Source organism: Hyperolius riggenbachi, chromosome 6 (genome assembly GCF_040937935.1).
Source record: "Hyperolius riggenbachi isolate aHypRig1 chromosome 6, aHypRig1.pri, whole genome shotgun sequence".
NCBI lineage: Eukaryota > Metazoa > Chordata > Amphibia > Anura > Hyperoliidae > Hyperolius > Hyperolius riggenbachi.
This window is the reverse complement of record NC_090651.1, coordinates 132,896,014-132,912,567: the sequence shown is the minus strand read 5'-3', so window position 1 is coordinate 132,912,567 and position 16,554 is coordinate 132,896,014. Positions and strand designations below refer to the sequence as shown.

Below are 16,554 nucleotides of genomic sequence, written 5' to 3'. Positions count from 1 at the left end.
GAAGTATAACAGAATGGTAACACAAGTCCCTAGTCTTGGGTGTGAGGTCCGTGGTCTCGACACCCTGGAACTAGTCTGATGTATAACAGAATGATAATACAAGTCCCTAGTCTTGGGTGTGAGGTCCGTGGTCTCTACACCCTGGAACTAGTCTGAAGTATAACAGAATAATAACACAAGTTCCCTAGTCTTGGGTGTGAGGTCCGTGGTCTCTACACCCTGGAACTAGTCTGAAGTATAACAGAATAATAACACAAGTAATCAGGCTCAGTGTGAATTCCCAGGTCCCCCTGGTTCAAACACACTGTTGGATCTGACTAAGGTCTGAGTGCTTCCACGTAGTGATCGCAACGGCAGACCACCAGCAACTGACAAGCAAACTGTAAATATAGTTGCAGGACTCTGCCGCCCCGCCCGAACCACTCAGCCAATCAGGAGTCCAGCAGGAATCAGCTGATCATCCTGATCAGCTGACTCATCTCCTGCTGGCATAAAGGTCCTGACTCCTGGAGCGCGCATGCGTAGCTCTCCATCCAGGTGCACTAGAGATCCCAGCCGACCCAGACATGCGTTGCTGCGCGGAAACCGCCGTGCTGGACGCGGAATCAGCCGCCCTGCCGCCAGTACACGCGGTGGCTTCTCCGCGTTTTCTCACAAGAACTGTGTTTTTGTCCAAAATGACATCTGATATTGGTTTTAAGCTTTGTCCATTTTGCACAGATATTTCACCAGATAACAGATCACTGAATGTTTTAATAATAGTATGCATTGTAGATGCTAATAAAATCCCCAAATTGCTTGCAGTTTTATTTTGTGGAACATTATCTTTAAATTGTAGCACTATTTGTCAGCACCGTGTTTCACAGACTGATGTACCCCTCCCCTTCTTTACTTCAATGAGTCTTGGCATCTTTGGGATGTTCTTGCCAAGTTGCTGATCTGTTAAAAATAATCTAATTAGTTCTGAGAAGTTCCGACATTTTTTAAAAATGTGCTTTAAAACGTTTCCAGTTTTTGTTGATCCTCTCCCCGCTTTTCAGAAATATGTTCCTAAAATACAGTTTGAAATGAGCATACGTTTTTCAGAAAAGAATACAACTTTTCAGATTTAACATTTAGTGTACCGCTTTTGTACTACTTATAGTTAAATATAGGGTATAAATGATTTACGAATTATCACATCATAAAAATAACTATATTAGAGTTGGTCAAACGATAAGCGATGCGTGATGCCAGAAGCAGTAGACATTCTCAAGTAAAACATGGAAAACCAGCCTCCTTCTTCCTCACGCTTCAGGAACAGGAAAATGGAGGCTGCCACCTTCATTCCCATATAAACAGTGCCATCTGCCTGGCTGTCGTGCTGAGCTTTTAGCTTTAGTTGTTTTTGACCCACACACCTACAACAACAAGAGTCTGACCTGCATGCTTTTGGGAACATAAATTGAAGTATTAGAGGCAGAGGATCAGCATAGAAGTCAGGCAACTGCATTGTTTATTAGACAATGAAGATGGCAGCCTCTGTATTTCTCTCACTCCAGATTCCATTTAATGGCCTACATGAGAAAAAAACACCTAGAAGTTTGGGTGCCCAGAAATAGCCGATGTTAGAGTATCAGTAAATTTACTGTGCTAATGACAATAGTAAAATATCAGTATTAGATACAGATATTTTACTACATCTAAACCTAACCCTATTCTCACACTGAACCCTCCCTATACCAATGCTTAACCTTAACCACTCCCCCTGGAAGCCTAAACCTCTCCTCCCCCCAAGCCTAACCTTGTCCATCCCCTCTCCATGCCCAACCTCCACCCCCTCATGGCTAACCCTAACTGCCCCCCCATGGCTAGCCTTAATTTCTCCCCTCATGCCTAACTTTAGCCCCCCCACCCACCGCCAATCCAATGAAAATACGCACCTCTTCAGGCGCCGTTATAGGCCACCTTATAAATAAAGGTTGTGTGAGGAAATTCGGGTGCACACTATTTGAAGCTATATCTTGCACTGCAGGCGACCCTGATGCCCAATATTCATCAGGCACTGAGGCCCCCAAATTTCCCCCATAGCCATTATTTATATGTGCGCGTAGGGCAGCGCCCACATTTCCTGTTTTCCTTTAACCTAGAAGGTGGATGTTCATTTGGGATGGCATCTCAAGAGTTTTTATGATATTTGAATTAAGTAACAAAAGTTATACAGTGTAATACAACAGTTTACTCCTATGAGGTGAGGGATTTTCCAATTAAGTCCCTTGATATCTACCACAGATGATGGTGAAAAAAAGGCAAGTCGGAACCTGAGAAAACAGGAGAAAGGGCGATTGGTGTTAACATACAGAGATGACAGAAGCAATTGAAATGTGTACTTCTGCTGGAAATTGAGTTTCAGTGTTCCCATGGACAGCTTATTTGTTCTTTAACTTACTGACGTATGGGAAAAAAAGATGGAACAGTACCTTTTCAAAAAGCACAGACAACCTCAGAATATATTGTTCTCCTTTCATACTGCCAACTTGTTTGTCATCTGCTTTAGTGCTGCTACACAGTTTTCATTTGTGCCTATTGCATAAAGCGTGCGGCTTTTAGCAGCAGGTCATTCTCGTCTCTCTGTGTCCTCATGCTGTGCAGATTGCACAAATCATTCCGACTTCATGACAAAAGGAAGTCTTACTGTCTCTTCATGCTTGCATTAAACCCTCATCCTGTATGTCATCGTATGTGAGAGAAACGTGAGGTAGATTTTCCATCCTAGAAATTTGCATCCTAGCAGAGTCCCCAGTGAGCCCCAGACATAGCAAGAAGCTGCAGCAATACTAACATTAAAGGAAAGATATGCTATGGCTCCAATGTGAATTATTCTACTGTAACAACAAATGAGCAAAAAGGCAATATAATGCCCTAGATAAAGGCTTGTTTGTGTGTAAAGAGATCAAAATGCTGTTTTATTCTCGTATCATAGCTAAAATACATAACATAGAAGTGTTATTGTCACCTTTAGAAGTCCAATATCTTACTCAGCTAACCTTTCATCCATAAATCTTTCAGTTCATTCAACTTGAATTGTTTGTTTATGTTATAAAGTGCTGCAGAAAATGTGGCAGCACTATATCAATAAATAATAATAACTGGGGACAGTGAAGCATAATAAAATATGATTTTTCAGAATGTTACTTTTTTAAAAAAAATGTTTATGCAAAGCAGATTCTGAACACAGTATAGCATTTACTGTATGTTTGTTGTAGTTACAGTTCAAAATTCTGCCACTTGGATTTTATAGTTAAAGGACATACGAGGTGAACCAATAAAACTATCTTTACTTACCTGGAGCCTCTTCCAGCCCCTAGAAGTCACATGTGGCCCTCGCCGCAGCTCTGGGCTTCTCCAGGTCCCGCCAGCAGCCTCTGCAGTATCACCGACCCCTGATGAGTCGGCGTGCATACTCATTGCGCTCCCGCATGCGCAGTACGTTCCCAGGAGGCGCATGGCCAGACAGTTTTGCGAGGTTCGCCACTGCTGGCCGGTGGGACTCGTAAGGATGGCGTGGGAACAGGATGACTCCAGGGGGCTGCAAGAAGCCCCAGTTAAATTAAACTTTTTTTTCGCTTAAAGAGAAACTCCAACCAAGAATTGAACTTTTTCCCAATCAGTAGCTGATACCCCATTTTACATGAGAAAGACAATGATTTTCACAAACAGACCATCAGGGGGCGCTGTGTGACTGATTTTGTGCTGAAACCCCTCCCACAAGAGGCTCTGAATACCGCGGTACTGCTGGCAAACTGCCACAATGTAACAATGTTCAGAGACAGGAAATAGCTGTTATTAGCTGTCTGTAACAGACAGAGCAGCTAGAAACAGCTAAATAACCTGCCCACAGTAACAATGTCACCATGTAATAAATGTCAGAATGTGAATCTGGGAGAGGAAAGATTTTACAATGAGCAAACACTGACTAAATCATTTATACATAATTATGGTAAAAAATGAAGCACTTTTTTTACTACATTATTTTCACTGGAGTTCCTCTTTAAAGGAATACTTTAAAAGTTGTATGTTTTTCCTAAACAGCTTTAATAGGCAGAAGGAACTTTATAGTAACATATAGTGGAAGTAAAAGGGAAAAAAAAATCATCCATCATCTTATCAGACCTTACATATAGAGAGCTAAGGTGTTGGGTGATGGGCTGCGTGGCAACAAGAATGTTTTAGAAGCTCTCTCCTTCCCTCTGCATGTTATCCAGCTTGGATTAACAATGCACGCTATGCCAACAGGAGAGTCTTGTGGGCGGGTGGATTTCAGTCAGTCTGATTCAATGATCTGTCTGCCCACAAGACACTCTGCTGTCAGCATAGCGTGCATTATTTATCCAAGCGGGACAGTGTGCAGAGGGAAGTAGAGAGCTTCTTACATATTCTTATTGACAGCCCGTCACTCAACACCCTAGCTCTCCGTATATAAGCAGAGGCGTATCTAGAGGGGTGCAGGCATGGCTTGTGCCATGGGCGCCAGAGGACCAAGGGCACCATGGCTGCCTCCTCTTCCCTCATGCTCCACCACCAAACTGAGGGATGCCTCTCAGGCATTTGTACCTGCTCTTATACTGGAGGACATCTCACAGTACCTATACTGGGGGGGGGGGGAGGGGGTGGCTACTTCTGGGGGTATCCTCTCATTATCTATACTGGGGGACTACTTATACTGGGGGATATCTCTTACCACTTATGCTAAAGAAGGTTACTTACACTGGGGAGACATCTCTAACTACATATACTGGGAGGGCAACATAACTGCTGTCTACTTATACTGGGTGAGCTACCTCTGGCTATCTATACCAGGTTGCTACCTCTGGTTATTTTTACTTGGGGGCTAACTCTAGCAACCTATACTGGGGAGATGTGTATCATTGCAAGAAAAGAAGCTGTTATTATGGGACATGATGGTCTGCTGGGGGGGGCGCAATTTCAGTGTTTGCCATAGGAGCTATATTACCCAGATACGCCCCTGTATATAAGGTCTGATAAGGTGACGGATGTCTTTTTTTTCCCCCTTTTACTACCACTATATGTCATTATGAAGTCCCTTCTGCCTATTCACCCTCCTGGCGGTCTATTAGAAACCGGCAAGGGGCAGCGCAGCAGTTTTTTAAATTTTAAAAAAATAATAATCATGTAGCTCGCTACATGATAGCCGCTGTGCAGCGGCGTCGCCCCACCCGCTTCGATCACCTCCGGCGATCTGCAATCAGGAAATCCCGTGATGACGTCATCGACGTCGTGACGTCAAAGGGAGTCCCGATCCACCCCTCAGCACTGCCTGGCACTGATTGGCCAGGCAGCGCACGGGGTCTGGTGGGGGGCGGCGCGGCGAGCGGCGGCTAATCGGCGCGGAGCGGCGGCGATCGGAGTGCACACGCAGCTAGCAAAGTGCTAGCTGCGTATTGCAAAAAAAAAAAAATTGTGCAAATCGGCCCAGCAGGGCCTGAGAAATCCTCTTGCGCGGCATAGCCCGAGCTCAGCTCGGGCTTACCGCCAGAAAGGTTAAAGGTGTTTAGGAAACAAGTAAAACTTTGATATTATTCCTTTAAGATTTCCTTTAAGGACAAATGGCTTCTCCACATCTCCAGTGCCAGAAGAAAGAAGTAGGAGTAATAACAAAGGACAATTAATAATGTCTTCTACCACAATTCGGGTTGAAACAACAGGCCCAATCATTTTAAACCATCAGAGTCTTCACAAGGTCTTTATTTTGGAGTAAATATATTATTATATATTTTATAATATATATAATTTATATATAATTTATATACAATGAATAGTAGAACTTTATATTGCAGTATCACAACCTTGTGCTGATCATTTGCAGGCCCCATTTGCCAAGATTTTTAAAGAGGAACTGTAGTAATAATAACGTAATTAATAAAATTGCTATTTTTATTTTTTTTACAATATTCATTTATCAATGATTTAGTCAGTGTTTGCTCAATGAAAAAAATCTTTCCTCACCCTCATTTATATTCTGCAGCTTATCACAGGTGGCGACATATTTAGTCCTGTCAGGTGATCTCTGCAGAATGTTTGTTTACTGAGAATTCTAAAGCCAGTAGAAATTATACTAGCCTAGGCTAAGCATTGCTGGGAGGGTGGTGTTACATACAGCAATATATAGCAATATATGGATATAGGAAGTGTTTCTGAAATGCAGACATCTAACCAACAAGTGTTGATTCCGTTAACACCTTTATTGACTAACTGTACACGGTTTATTGCAAGCTTTCAACACTTTAAGTTCCTTCTTTAGGCATTATACAGAACTGGGTAAGAACAATGAAAAGCGAGTTGCACGGTTCTGACCCAGTTCTGTGTAATGCCTGAAGAAGGACTTAAAGTTTCAAAAGCTTGCAGTAAACCGTGTGCAGTTAGTCATTAAAGGTATTACTGGAATCAACACTTGTTGCTTTGATGTCAGTATTTCTGCTCCTCGACTAGCATCGGACCACACTTCACTTACTTCAGGAAGTGTATCTCAAGCTGAAACCAGGACAATTACCGTAAAATTGGGGATCCTGAATAATTTACTGCATTCTACTATATGTCACTACAGTGGCTCTTTAATGACTTTAGGTTTTCTAATTGTTTTGTTTTTTGTTGTCTAATTTTGGCATTTTCTTTTTGTTTTTTCCAGGTCAACATTGACCACTTCACCAAGGGAGTGACAATGAAGAATCTGGTGGAGCTGTCACCCACCAGCTTTGAAATGGCCCAGAAGAAGATCTATGCTCTGATGGAGAAAGACTCCCTGCCCAGATTCATTCGCTCAGAGATCTATCAGGAATTAGTGAAATAGCGGTGTGACAGAGCTGTGCAGTGTACCCCCAGCATGCCGAGGCTCTCCTGTACTGCTGTGCTGCTGGTCTGTTCTTTCTGCAGCTGCTTTTTCAAATGAGCACTTTCACCAACGTTGCCAGGCTGTCCTGTAATAGGTTCCTTAAACAACAAATAAATCTTCTTAATGTTACACCAGCAACAAAAAAGTCTTGTTATGTGAACTATAGCTAAACTTTTAAGATGGGAATTTTTGAATAGATGATGTGAACTATACAGTTATAGCCCTGTGATCAACCTGCATGTATATACAGTCTCATCGGTTACGTGCACTGCTGCCTACTGATATTGGATTATTACCATTATTCAAGCAAACCTAAAAATTAGCACCATACATTTTTTATCAAAGGTCTTGTTTTGAATTCCAATAAGATGATAATAGTTTTGAAAACATAATAGGCCTACCACATAAGCGGCGTCCACTAAGCGCTCTCCTGTCTTGAATTAAGTGCACTGTTAAATTAGAACATCCGGCTGTAATATAAATGTGTACCTGTGGGAAGAAAAGCTTATGTTTACTTCCCCGACAAGATCCCCTCTAATCTCCATTACTCCTCTTCATTGATCTGAACACTGCTGTGTTCCCTTTCTGAGAACTTCCGATTATCCTGAAGACTCTCTGTCACTCATCAGATGGTCATTTGTCATTTGGGAAGAAGAGGGACCTTAATCCAAAAACAGCAATGGGGAATAGTGGGAGAATCACTGTGGATGTTAATATAAAACTTCTCCCCACAGGTACATTCTTATATGTTGCAATGCAATTTGTTTTAAGGCTTTTTCAAACATATTTTTTTTCATCAAATAAAGGCGCTTATTCAATGGCAGAAATAAATAAATAAACAGAGAAAGGGTGAATCTACCTGCAGCTTCTGCAGATATAAATCTCCCAGCACGCACCTTGGTAGTCAATTTTTAGTTGACATAATCACATGATCTGGAGCCCAGCCAGAGTTTTTTTTTTTAACTCTCACTGTGAAAGATGAGGACAATGGCAGAAAAGGCTGAGTAACTACGGCTCTTGCCTGCTAATGTTCTATGCGAAGTTCAATTCTTCAGTTTAGGTCCACTTGATATGAAAAATCTAACTTTCTAGGGAATCTTTATAGTGGGGTGTACTGTATGTCTAAAGAAACATAACTAAATAGTAAAAAAAAAAAAAAGTAAAAAGAAAAAAAATGTTCTCGATAAGAAGCAAACCCATCATATTTCAGTCATGTTCAATGTACTGAACAAAATACTGAACAAATAAAAGCTCTGTTCATATCTTCTCTGATTTACAGAAACTAGAGACAAGTGAAACTGTAGCATTGAATGTCTATCTGTTTAGAAGCTAGTGAACGACACAGCTGTTTGTGCTGAAGGACTGTAAAAGCTGGTAAAAGTAGAAGATGGTTTATGCTTTAGAGATGCTTTTGCCACTCATAATTCCTTCACAGAACAGTAGCATAAAGGCAAAAAAATGACAAAAAAAAACAACCGACATAACAGTATACATAGACTTATAAGTTCTCATTCAAAATTTAAACTTGCCAGTGTTAACTAGCTTTTGTTTGGTCTTCTAACATCATCTGAAAAAGGTTTTTAATGGTTGTAAACTGAGGTAATAATGGTTGTAAACTTCTTTCTCTCTAGTTTTTGTAAATAAATCACAGAATATGCTCCTGGGTAGACATCTCACAGAGCAGAGCTCCTGAGGGTGTTGTTAAGAGCTTATTTATTTAGTTATGTTCTTATATAGCATGAGACTACTGACCAAAAAGAACAGTAAAAATGCATATACACCCAAAACTTTTATTTGGGGTTTGGGTAGAGCAAAGAAGGTTAAGAAGTCCTGCCTAATTTTTATTGCTGTTTGGACCCACAATTTAGTCAGTTTCAGTCACTTCCTGATGTCACAAAATCAGGAAGTGGGTGAAAATCTCCACGATGGCAACACAGAGAGTCATTAAAAAAACTTTATTTCCAATACGCAGGAAGAGTAAGAATGTCCATTGTGATTTTATTGCTGTCATTGTTTCTGTTAAAAAACTATATTTCTATTTACTTCCTGTCAAACTCACAAGTGTCACCGTAAACAGGAAGTGAGACTGAATCTCCCCAATAGAAACACAAAAAAGTAAATGGGCAGTGGTTCTACCCCATCCCAACTCAGTCTAAATCTAAACTATTAAGTTTCCTCCTGCCTGTCATATTGCCTTGTGCTGTTATTTTGTAGAAATGCTCTTGTTTACTAAGTCCTTGAAGCCTGCATAGACTGTGACAGAAGGTTATTTTTCTGAGGCAATACTTACCTAAATAGGGCCTAAAGGATGGCGTTCCTAGTCCCAGGATAAGTATAGATAATGGTGTAAAGTGGTGTGGGTTCCGGGAATGGTGTGAGAAGCTTACAGAAAGGTTTGATGCGGAATGAATTGTATCAAACGTACAGAGTAGTATAAACTTTGAATTAAAGGGACCTTCTATGCATTGGTGGTGATGGTAGGGTTTGAGGAAATGTGTTCAATAAGGGAAGTGAGATGACTTAATGGGGTTATAGGGATGTCTATTCCAGGAGGCTTGGGATTGTTACAGTTTTAAGCACAACTCAAGTCAAAAAGTATAAAGAAATCAGCTCAATATACTGCAAAGACACCACAATAACAATGATTTAAAAACTTACATTTAAAAAGCCCACTGTGATGTAGGTATTATGCATGTGTTAAACATGCACATCTCAGTGATAGTATAGAGCTTGCCCCTATTTGGTGAGCTACTGCATTTATTGTCCCAGCATGGCAAGCACTACTATTTATAATTATGTTTAAAGAGAATCTGTACTCTAAAATTCTTACAATAAAAAGCATACCATTTTATTCATTATGTTCTCCTGGGCCCCTCTGTGCTGTTTCTGCCACTCCCTGCTGCGATCCTGGCTTGTAATTGCCAGTTTTAGACAGTGCTTACAAACAAAAGACATGGCTGTTACCAGCTTGTGAAAGGCTGTGGAGAGGGTGTGTATAGCTTCTGCCAATAACAGCAGACAGCACATTCCTGCCTGAGCCCGACAGAGCCGACAGAAGAGAGAAGATTAGATTATATAACAGAGATAATACAGCCATTGTGCAACTAGAAAAGGCTGCAGTAAGCCAGACCACATTTGAACAGGTATAGGAACTTATAGGATAGAAGAAATAAGGATGAACATTTTGTTACAGAGTCTCTTTAAGTTGTTTCCCACTCCCATAGAAACTGTCAGTAAGATGCATACAATTCCTGCCCGTATGCAAATTTTATGCAATTAGTAGCTTGCAATTCAGCCAATCTGAATCTCCAGGAAGAGCATTGGATTGGCCAGATCCAAGCTGTATAGAGTGTGTTTAAAATCTACATACAAGTTAAAATGATTAGCATCTCATTGGCCATTTCTACTCCCAACCTTCCTCAACTATGCTGCAGTGCAGTTGATAAAATGTAGGACCTGCATAAAGTATCTACAAAACAATGTGTTTTTTAATCATAAGCTTTTAAAGCTGGGCTGCTTTTATATTTGGCTTGAGTTGTGCTTTAAGGTGAACTATTGCAAACAGAAAAACTAAAGATGTGTTTGCTTACACACTTTCCTATGTCTTATCAAAGAATGTTATTCTCAGACTGTTCATGTTTCTGGCTCACACACACTGTACCTTCAGCTTCACATTTTCTCTCTTATAGGTCACTCACTACTTGTTGGCAGAGTCAAATGTAGAGACCAAAAAAATAAGAAAAGTAAAAGAGGGTTTCATTTTGTCCGTATCTACCAGTCTCCAGAATCATAATTAGCAGTCTGTGCTCCCTAGGGTTAGATGTTTGCAAGTGAGAAAGGTCTTATAGTAGCGTGGTAAGGTCCCCTAACCCATCCAGATCATCATCTTGACCAAGTCATAGATTCAAAATTCATTCTGAAAACACTAGACAAAACTTTGATGAAAAACATCCCTCTTTGTACTGTAGAGAATGTTCTGTTTGGTCAGTGTCATAACCCCATACTTTATTTTGTCTACTAAAAAATGGAAAAAAAAAACACAAGCTAATTCTTCGACCATCTGCCATCCATTAAACCTACAGTAATTAGATTTATGCAAAGTACAGACTGTACGTGTGAGATACATGAGGGCTCCTTTCTGTAAGGCAGGCGAGTGGGCTTAAGACAAATTCTGCAACGTGACCTGGAGCATCTTCTGCAGAAACCCTGCTCAGGTTGTCATCCTCTATAAATAGATACAAACCCATTACATTCTGTTAGATGTTACTTCTCAGAGCTGTAACTTGTTCATAAGGCCAATTACTCTACCCAGATTTCAGATTACTTTGAAGAAAAAAAAGGAAGAGAGCATCAGGGCCATATTTCTGGAATGGCCACAAAGGCCCTGGCTTTAGGCAGCTACAACTACAGGGGGCACCTGAATCTGAAATAGGGGTTACTTCATATGAAAGAGAAAGCTGCCGATTGGGAGCAACACATGAAAAAGGGAAGCTGATTCCCAAGGGAGCTGTACATGAAAGAGAGGGGCTGCAGTACATGAATGTAACACATGAAAGAGGGGGATACACGTGGAATGGGAGGAGCACTGCTGCACTTGGAAGAGAAGAAGAGAAGCCCTAACATACTCCGGTATTGGACAGCATGCAGACTGCATGAGGACTTTATCCCCAGTTATATAAGTTGAACTAATATGCATAGCAGAGCAGCTTGTCAATTCAGTTCTTGAGAGGCTAGTGATCAGGCTACCAACAATACTGTATTCTTATAAGTATTTTCTCCGGGAATGATCACCTCCAATGTTGATATCTCACTAAGCCACTTGACACCTTTTACTCTGACCTTAATTAATAGGTAGTAGGCACTTTACATCAATAGCCATGATTCAGTGAAGAAATATCTTTTTGAGAAATAACAGCCTTTATTATACAAAACCATTATCTAACAGTGCCTTTCATTTATCATCATGGGGGCAGCTAATACTTCAAGCATTCAAAAACATAAATGATGGCTACCCTAGAGTTCCTCATTATTATTCTTATTAATGCTCATTATATTCACAGTTACACTTACAAACCTCAGAACACGAAGTGGTCCGGTGATGATAAATCCACCGTGGAATACTGTATTGTTGGAGAATGAAAACAGGCATTTTGGAGGCGCAGCTGGACATGAATGAGGGGTTGCTACATGTGAAAGAGGAGATTGAAAATGGGGAGCAACACATGAAAAAGAGAAACTGATGCACTAGGGGGCTTTTAATGAAAAAGAGGGACTGTAGTACATGCATGTTACACATGAAAGAGGGGGCTGCTCCTGGAATTGGAGGGACACTGCTGTAGCTGGAAGAGGAGCCCTAACATGCTTGGTTTAGAGGCACAAAATGTATAAATCCAGCCTTGTATACTCCCTGTTGGTATGACACTTTCTATTATATAAAACACATCATAATAGTTTGTTTGAAAGCTGCATCATCCTTGGATGAGGTTCACAATAAAATGAATCCAATGAAGATGCCCCAATCTGCTACATTCAATGCAGGACATACTGGCAATAGAAAAATACAGTGCCATTATGCTAACGCTTTTGCTTGAAATTGCGTTATGGGACTTCTGCACAGCTCAGTTACCAGTACAATGAATCGGTGTCTTTTGACCTTGTTTTTATTTTTGCCTTATATTGTGTATGCTGTAGTCTTGCTTTTGTAGGAGAAATACTGTTAATGTCCTGTGAAGGTTTCACCAGAAACCTTTGAGTTGTATGTATGAAGATGAACCTCTCCTGTACTTCCGAACGAGAGTCCTATTGAAAAAAAAACAGTAAAACTTTTTGGAATTGATATGTTTTTCATTAATTAGATGGTCTGTCATTTATTTCTGATTGAGTCACAGGTGTACCAGTCACCTATGCAATTCCAGTAAATGCTGTAAGATCCATGACTGTCATGCTGGTTCTGGTTCCCTAGTGTGATCAGTCTGTGTCCTAGAATGGACATAAACAATCAGGATATACACTGATAAACAATTACAAATGGAGTTGTTGTCCATAAAAAACATTTAAGGGTAGTGATTGTCATGTCTAGGAGAGCTCATGGAGAATCATGAGATTTGTTAGATCAGCTGATAGATTTGCAAAGCTCTAATTTGCTATGATCACATCCTGCTTTAGCACATGATCATCTCTAGCAAATCAGAGACTTACATATCTATCACATGACCAAATTAATTGTATGCTTCTCCATGACTTCTCCTAGACAAGACCATCAATATTTAAGCAGCTCCTTTCAGTTTTAAACCCGTAGAACAAAGTAGAGAAATTGTTTGAGTCTCATCCAATACCTGCATTTGTCTTTTTTTTTCAGCCAACATTTATTGAGGTCTGTATTTTTTGGGGTTAGGAAGTTGTGCTTTAGGTGAATGGAAAATAGACGGTATACCTCTCCTGTCAGCCAGCAAGAGAGGCCTGTCACTGAGGGCAATGTATATGACTTCAGAAGTGAGGGGGGGGGAATACAAAAAGAATAAAGAATCACCATAAGAAAAGTGGACCTGACATGAAAGATCAGTGTTTGGCTGTGATCATATTCAAAATATTCACTCCTCTTATTGAACTTTCAATAAGCAAGACAAAATCGTTGCTCATGTGAGTGAGCCGATGTAATAGGAAGGATAATATACAATGTGTTATGCACTGTTATTTGTGGCCAGAAGCAAGTGTATTCTATTGCATTGTTTTGCCTATTCTCCCACTTGTCTATATATATGGTTAGGAAGATAGGAGAATACATTTCTTCTTGAGTACATTTATACAACATAGCTTAAATTAGAGAGGCCAATATTATATAACAATAACATATATTCTACTCCTCATACCCAATAAGCATAAAAAACAATTGCAAAGTAAAAATGTAAAATGCATACACAATATTCTTTCCAACATAAATTCCTGTGGCACTCTTTTTGTCCTTACGGTATTAGAAAAAAAGCCTTCTATGATACCATGAAAACAGGAAATGTCAGTGTTGTCCAAAACAACCTGCAGAGTAGAACATAAAGGATCTAGTTGGTTGCAATTGGCTTTCAATTAAAATCACATTTATAGCTTGGTAAAACACAAAGCCAATTATTCTGGGAGCCATGCAACTTTGGTTACAGCTATGTCTCTTTGATATTATTTTTTAAATATCAAACAGGGATTCTGGTTCAGAAAATGGAAAGGCAAATGATGGATAATTGTTCTAGGTCCAGGACATGCCAAGTGATATCTCTTCCAGTTACAGAATCTCCTACATAATATGTATCTGCAGCTCTAGCACCCGGATTAACCTTTGCTTCTTATATAAAATGCGTATCTTATATACAGTATATATATATATATATATATATATATATATATATATATATATATATATATATATATATATATATATATATATATTATGTTCACTGAGTTGATAATTATGTACTTTTAAACTTCCTTGCAACAATTTAATTGGCAATATCACAGAGACCGCAAGAGCCGGCGCTTTTGTTTAAATGTGGATTCATCTTGAGAAACTAATTAGCTGTTCTGTACACCACCATGCCATCCTAGTTGTCACTGAAATTGTCTTTGAAAAAAAAGAAAAATATCTTTTAAAAATGTCCTTTGTTATTTCATTAAAATTTTGTTCACTCCATCATGCATAATTTGCTAATTAGAAGTACACATCTTTATTACCCTGAGCATTGTCTTGGGATAAAATATATATTTTTGCCTCAGTTCTTTGGTATTACTTAATTAAAGCGTTATGTCTTTATGTCTCAAATGAAGGGGTTCCCCAGTAAAATGTGGATGCCGCCCCCTCACCCACCCCTACACACACACACACCCACCCTACACACACTACACACACACACACACACACACACTACACACACACACACACACACACACACACACACACACACACACACACCCTACACACACACACACACACACACCCTACACACACACACACACCCTACACACACACACACACACACACACACACACACACACACACACACACACACACACACACACACACACACACACACACACACACACTACACACACACACACACACACACACCCTACACACACACACACACACACACACACACACACACACACACACACCCTACACACACACACACACAAACACACACCCTACACACACACACACACACACACACCCTACACACACACACACACACACACACACACACCCTACACACACACACATACACACACACACACACACACACACACACACACCCTACACACACACACACACACACCCTACACACACACACACACACACACACCCTACACACACACGCACACACACACACACGCCCTCTTGCCAAGTTCCAAATTGAAGACAACCTTTTTTTTTAATTATTCTCTGCACTGTTATAACGTCTGTCAGGTCCTTCCTGCAGTCTGTATCTCCTTTGACCAGATCCTCTTTCACTTCCTGCTCTGTGCAAAACTGCTAGAGATAAGTATGAGAAATATGGAATTTTTAGCCAAAAATGTATTCTGCTTCACTTACAATTAAACAGACCCAATAGAAGACCAAGACCGAAATATTATTCTACACATACACACACCTCCTTTCTACTTGGATTTTAGTGAACCGATCCTAATTTCCAGAAACTGAAAAGGATTATGGTATATGATTACTGGAAGGTGGTCAGATTATATGAAGAGGGGCTTCAGTTAAATGTCCTCACTAAATCTTTAGAAGATAAGAGGTTTGACATTGTCCTGATTATGCTGGATGTGCTTTTTCAAGCTAACAGGTATTTAAACTGGATCTATCGATATGGCAGTGTTGTGCCTCTAAAAAAGGCTGCATTCTCTTAAAGTGAACTGAGCATGCAGCATTTTTAGCCCCCAGGACATCTCCATGGTAAAAAAAAATGCATGCTAACAATGTGGCTCATTATTACAAAAAATCAGTTCTACAAAGTCTTTTGTCATCTTTTTACTTTTAAATGTTTGTTAGAAGCTTTTATTGCCCTACCTCCTTTGCCTGCTGTCCACAGAAAGAGCAGGTGGCTTTAATTAGCAATAGCAATGAGCAAACAAAAGCTTTCATCAGCAGGGGGTTGGGAAGATAGGCCAATGTATTTCAACCAGTTTAGAGAAGTCGCACATGTTTATATTCACACCTTCCCCTGGATAAAGAAGGGCAAAGGGAATGGAAGGAAGGTGGCAGCTCCTACTGTTATTAGAAACCAGGAAAACTGCTAAAAAAAAAGTTGCTTGGATCCCTTTGCATGTGCTTTTAAAATCTAGAAGCAAGTGGAATGATTTAGGAACAACAAGCAACCTGTGTGCACAGCAACAAGATATAGCCACAAATCTACGAAAATAAATAATTAAAATGAGGCGCCACTTGTACAACATCTAGGCTCCAGGGAATTGCTGTCTTGTTGAAGTATTCCTCTTGAAGATAAGTAAAAGCTATTATCTCCTGGGTCCATTTATTATTTTGCTACAGAACTAGAAGGGAACATTATTATCAGAGTGGATGCCTACGTCCCTTTGAATCAGACAAGTAGAAGTTATAAAGACATCAGTAAAACACAGTATTGGCGTGTGAGGGAGCTGTGAAAACAAGAATGAAGCATGTTTCC

At 40.1% G+C, this 16,554-nt stretch overlaps 1 protein-coding gene across 1 annotated transcript in view; it reads left to right on the top strand.

Annotated features, from left to right (window-relative positions):
* The window catches only part of RGS5 (regulator of G protein signaling 5), a 233,328-nt gene extending 220,588 nt beyond the window's left edge, over positions 1-12,740 (top strand). The window contains exon 5 of the mRNA XM_068239953.1: positions 6,686-12,740. Within this exon, the coding sequence (XP_068096054.1) occupies positions 6,686-6,847 (162 nt within the window). The 3' untranslated portion in view covers positions 6,848-12,740. The remainder of the gene's footprint in view (positions 1-6,685) is intronic.
* Positions 12,741-16,554: the final 3,814 nt, after the last annotated feature.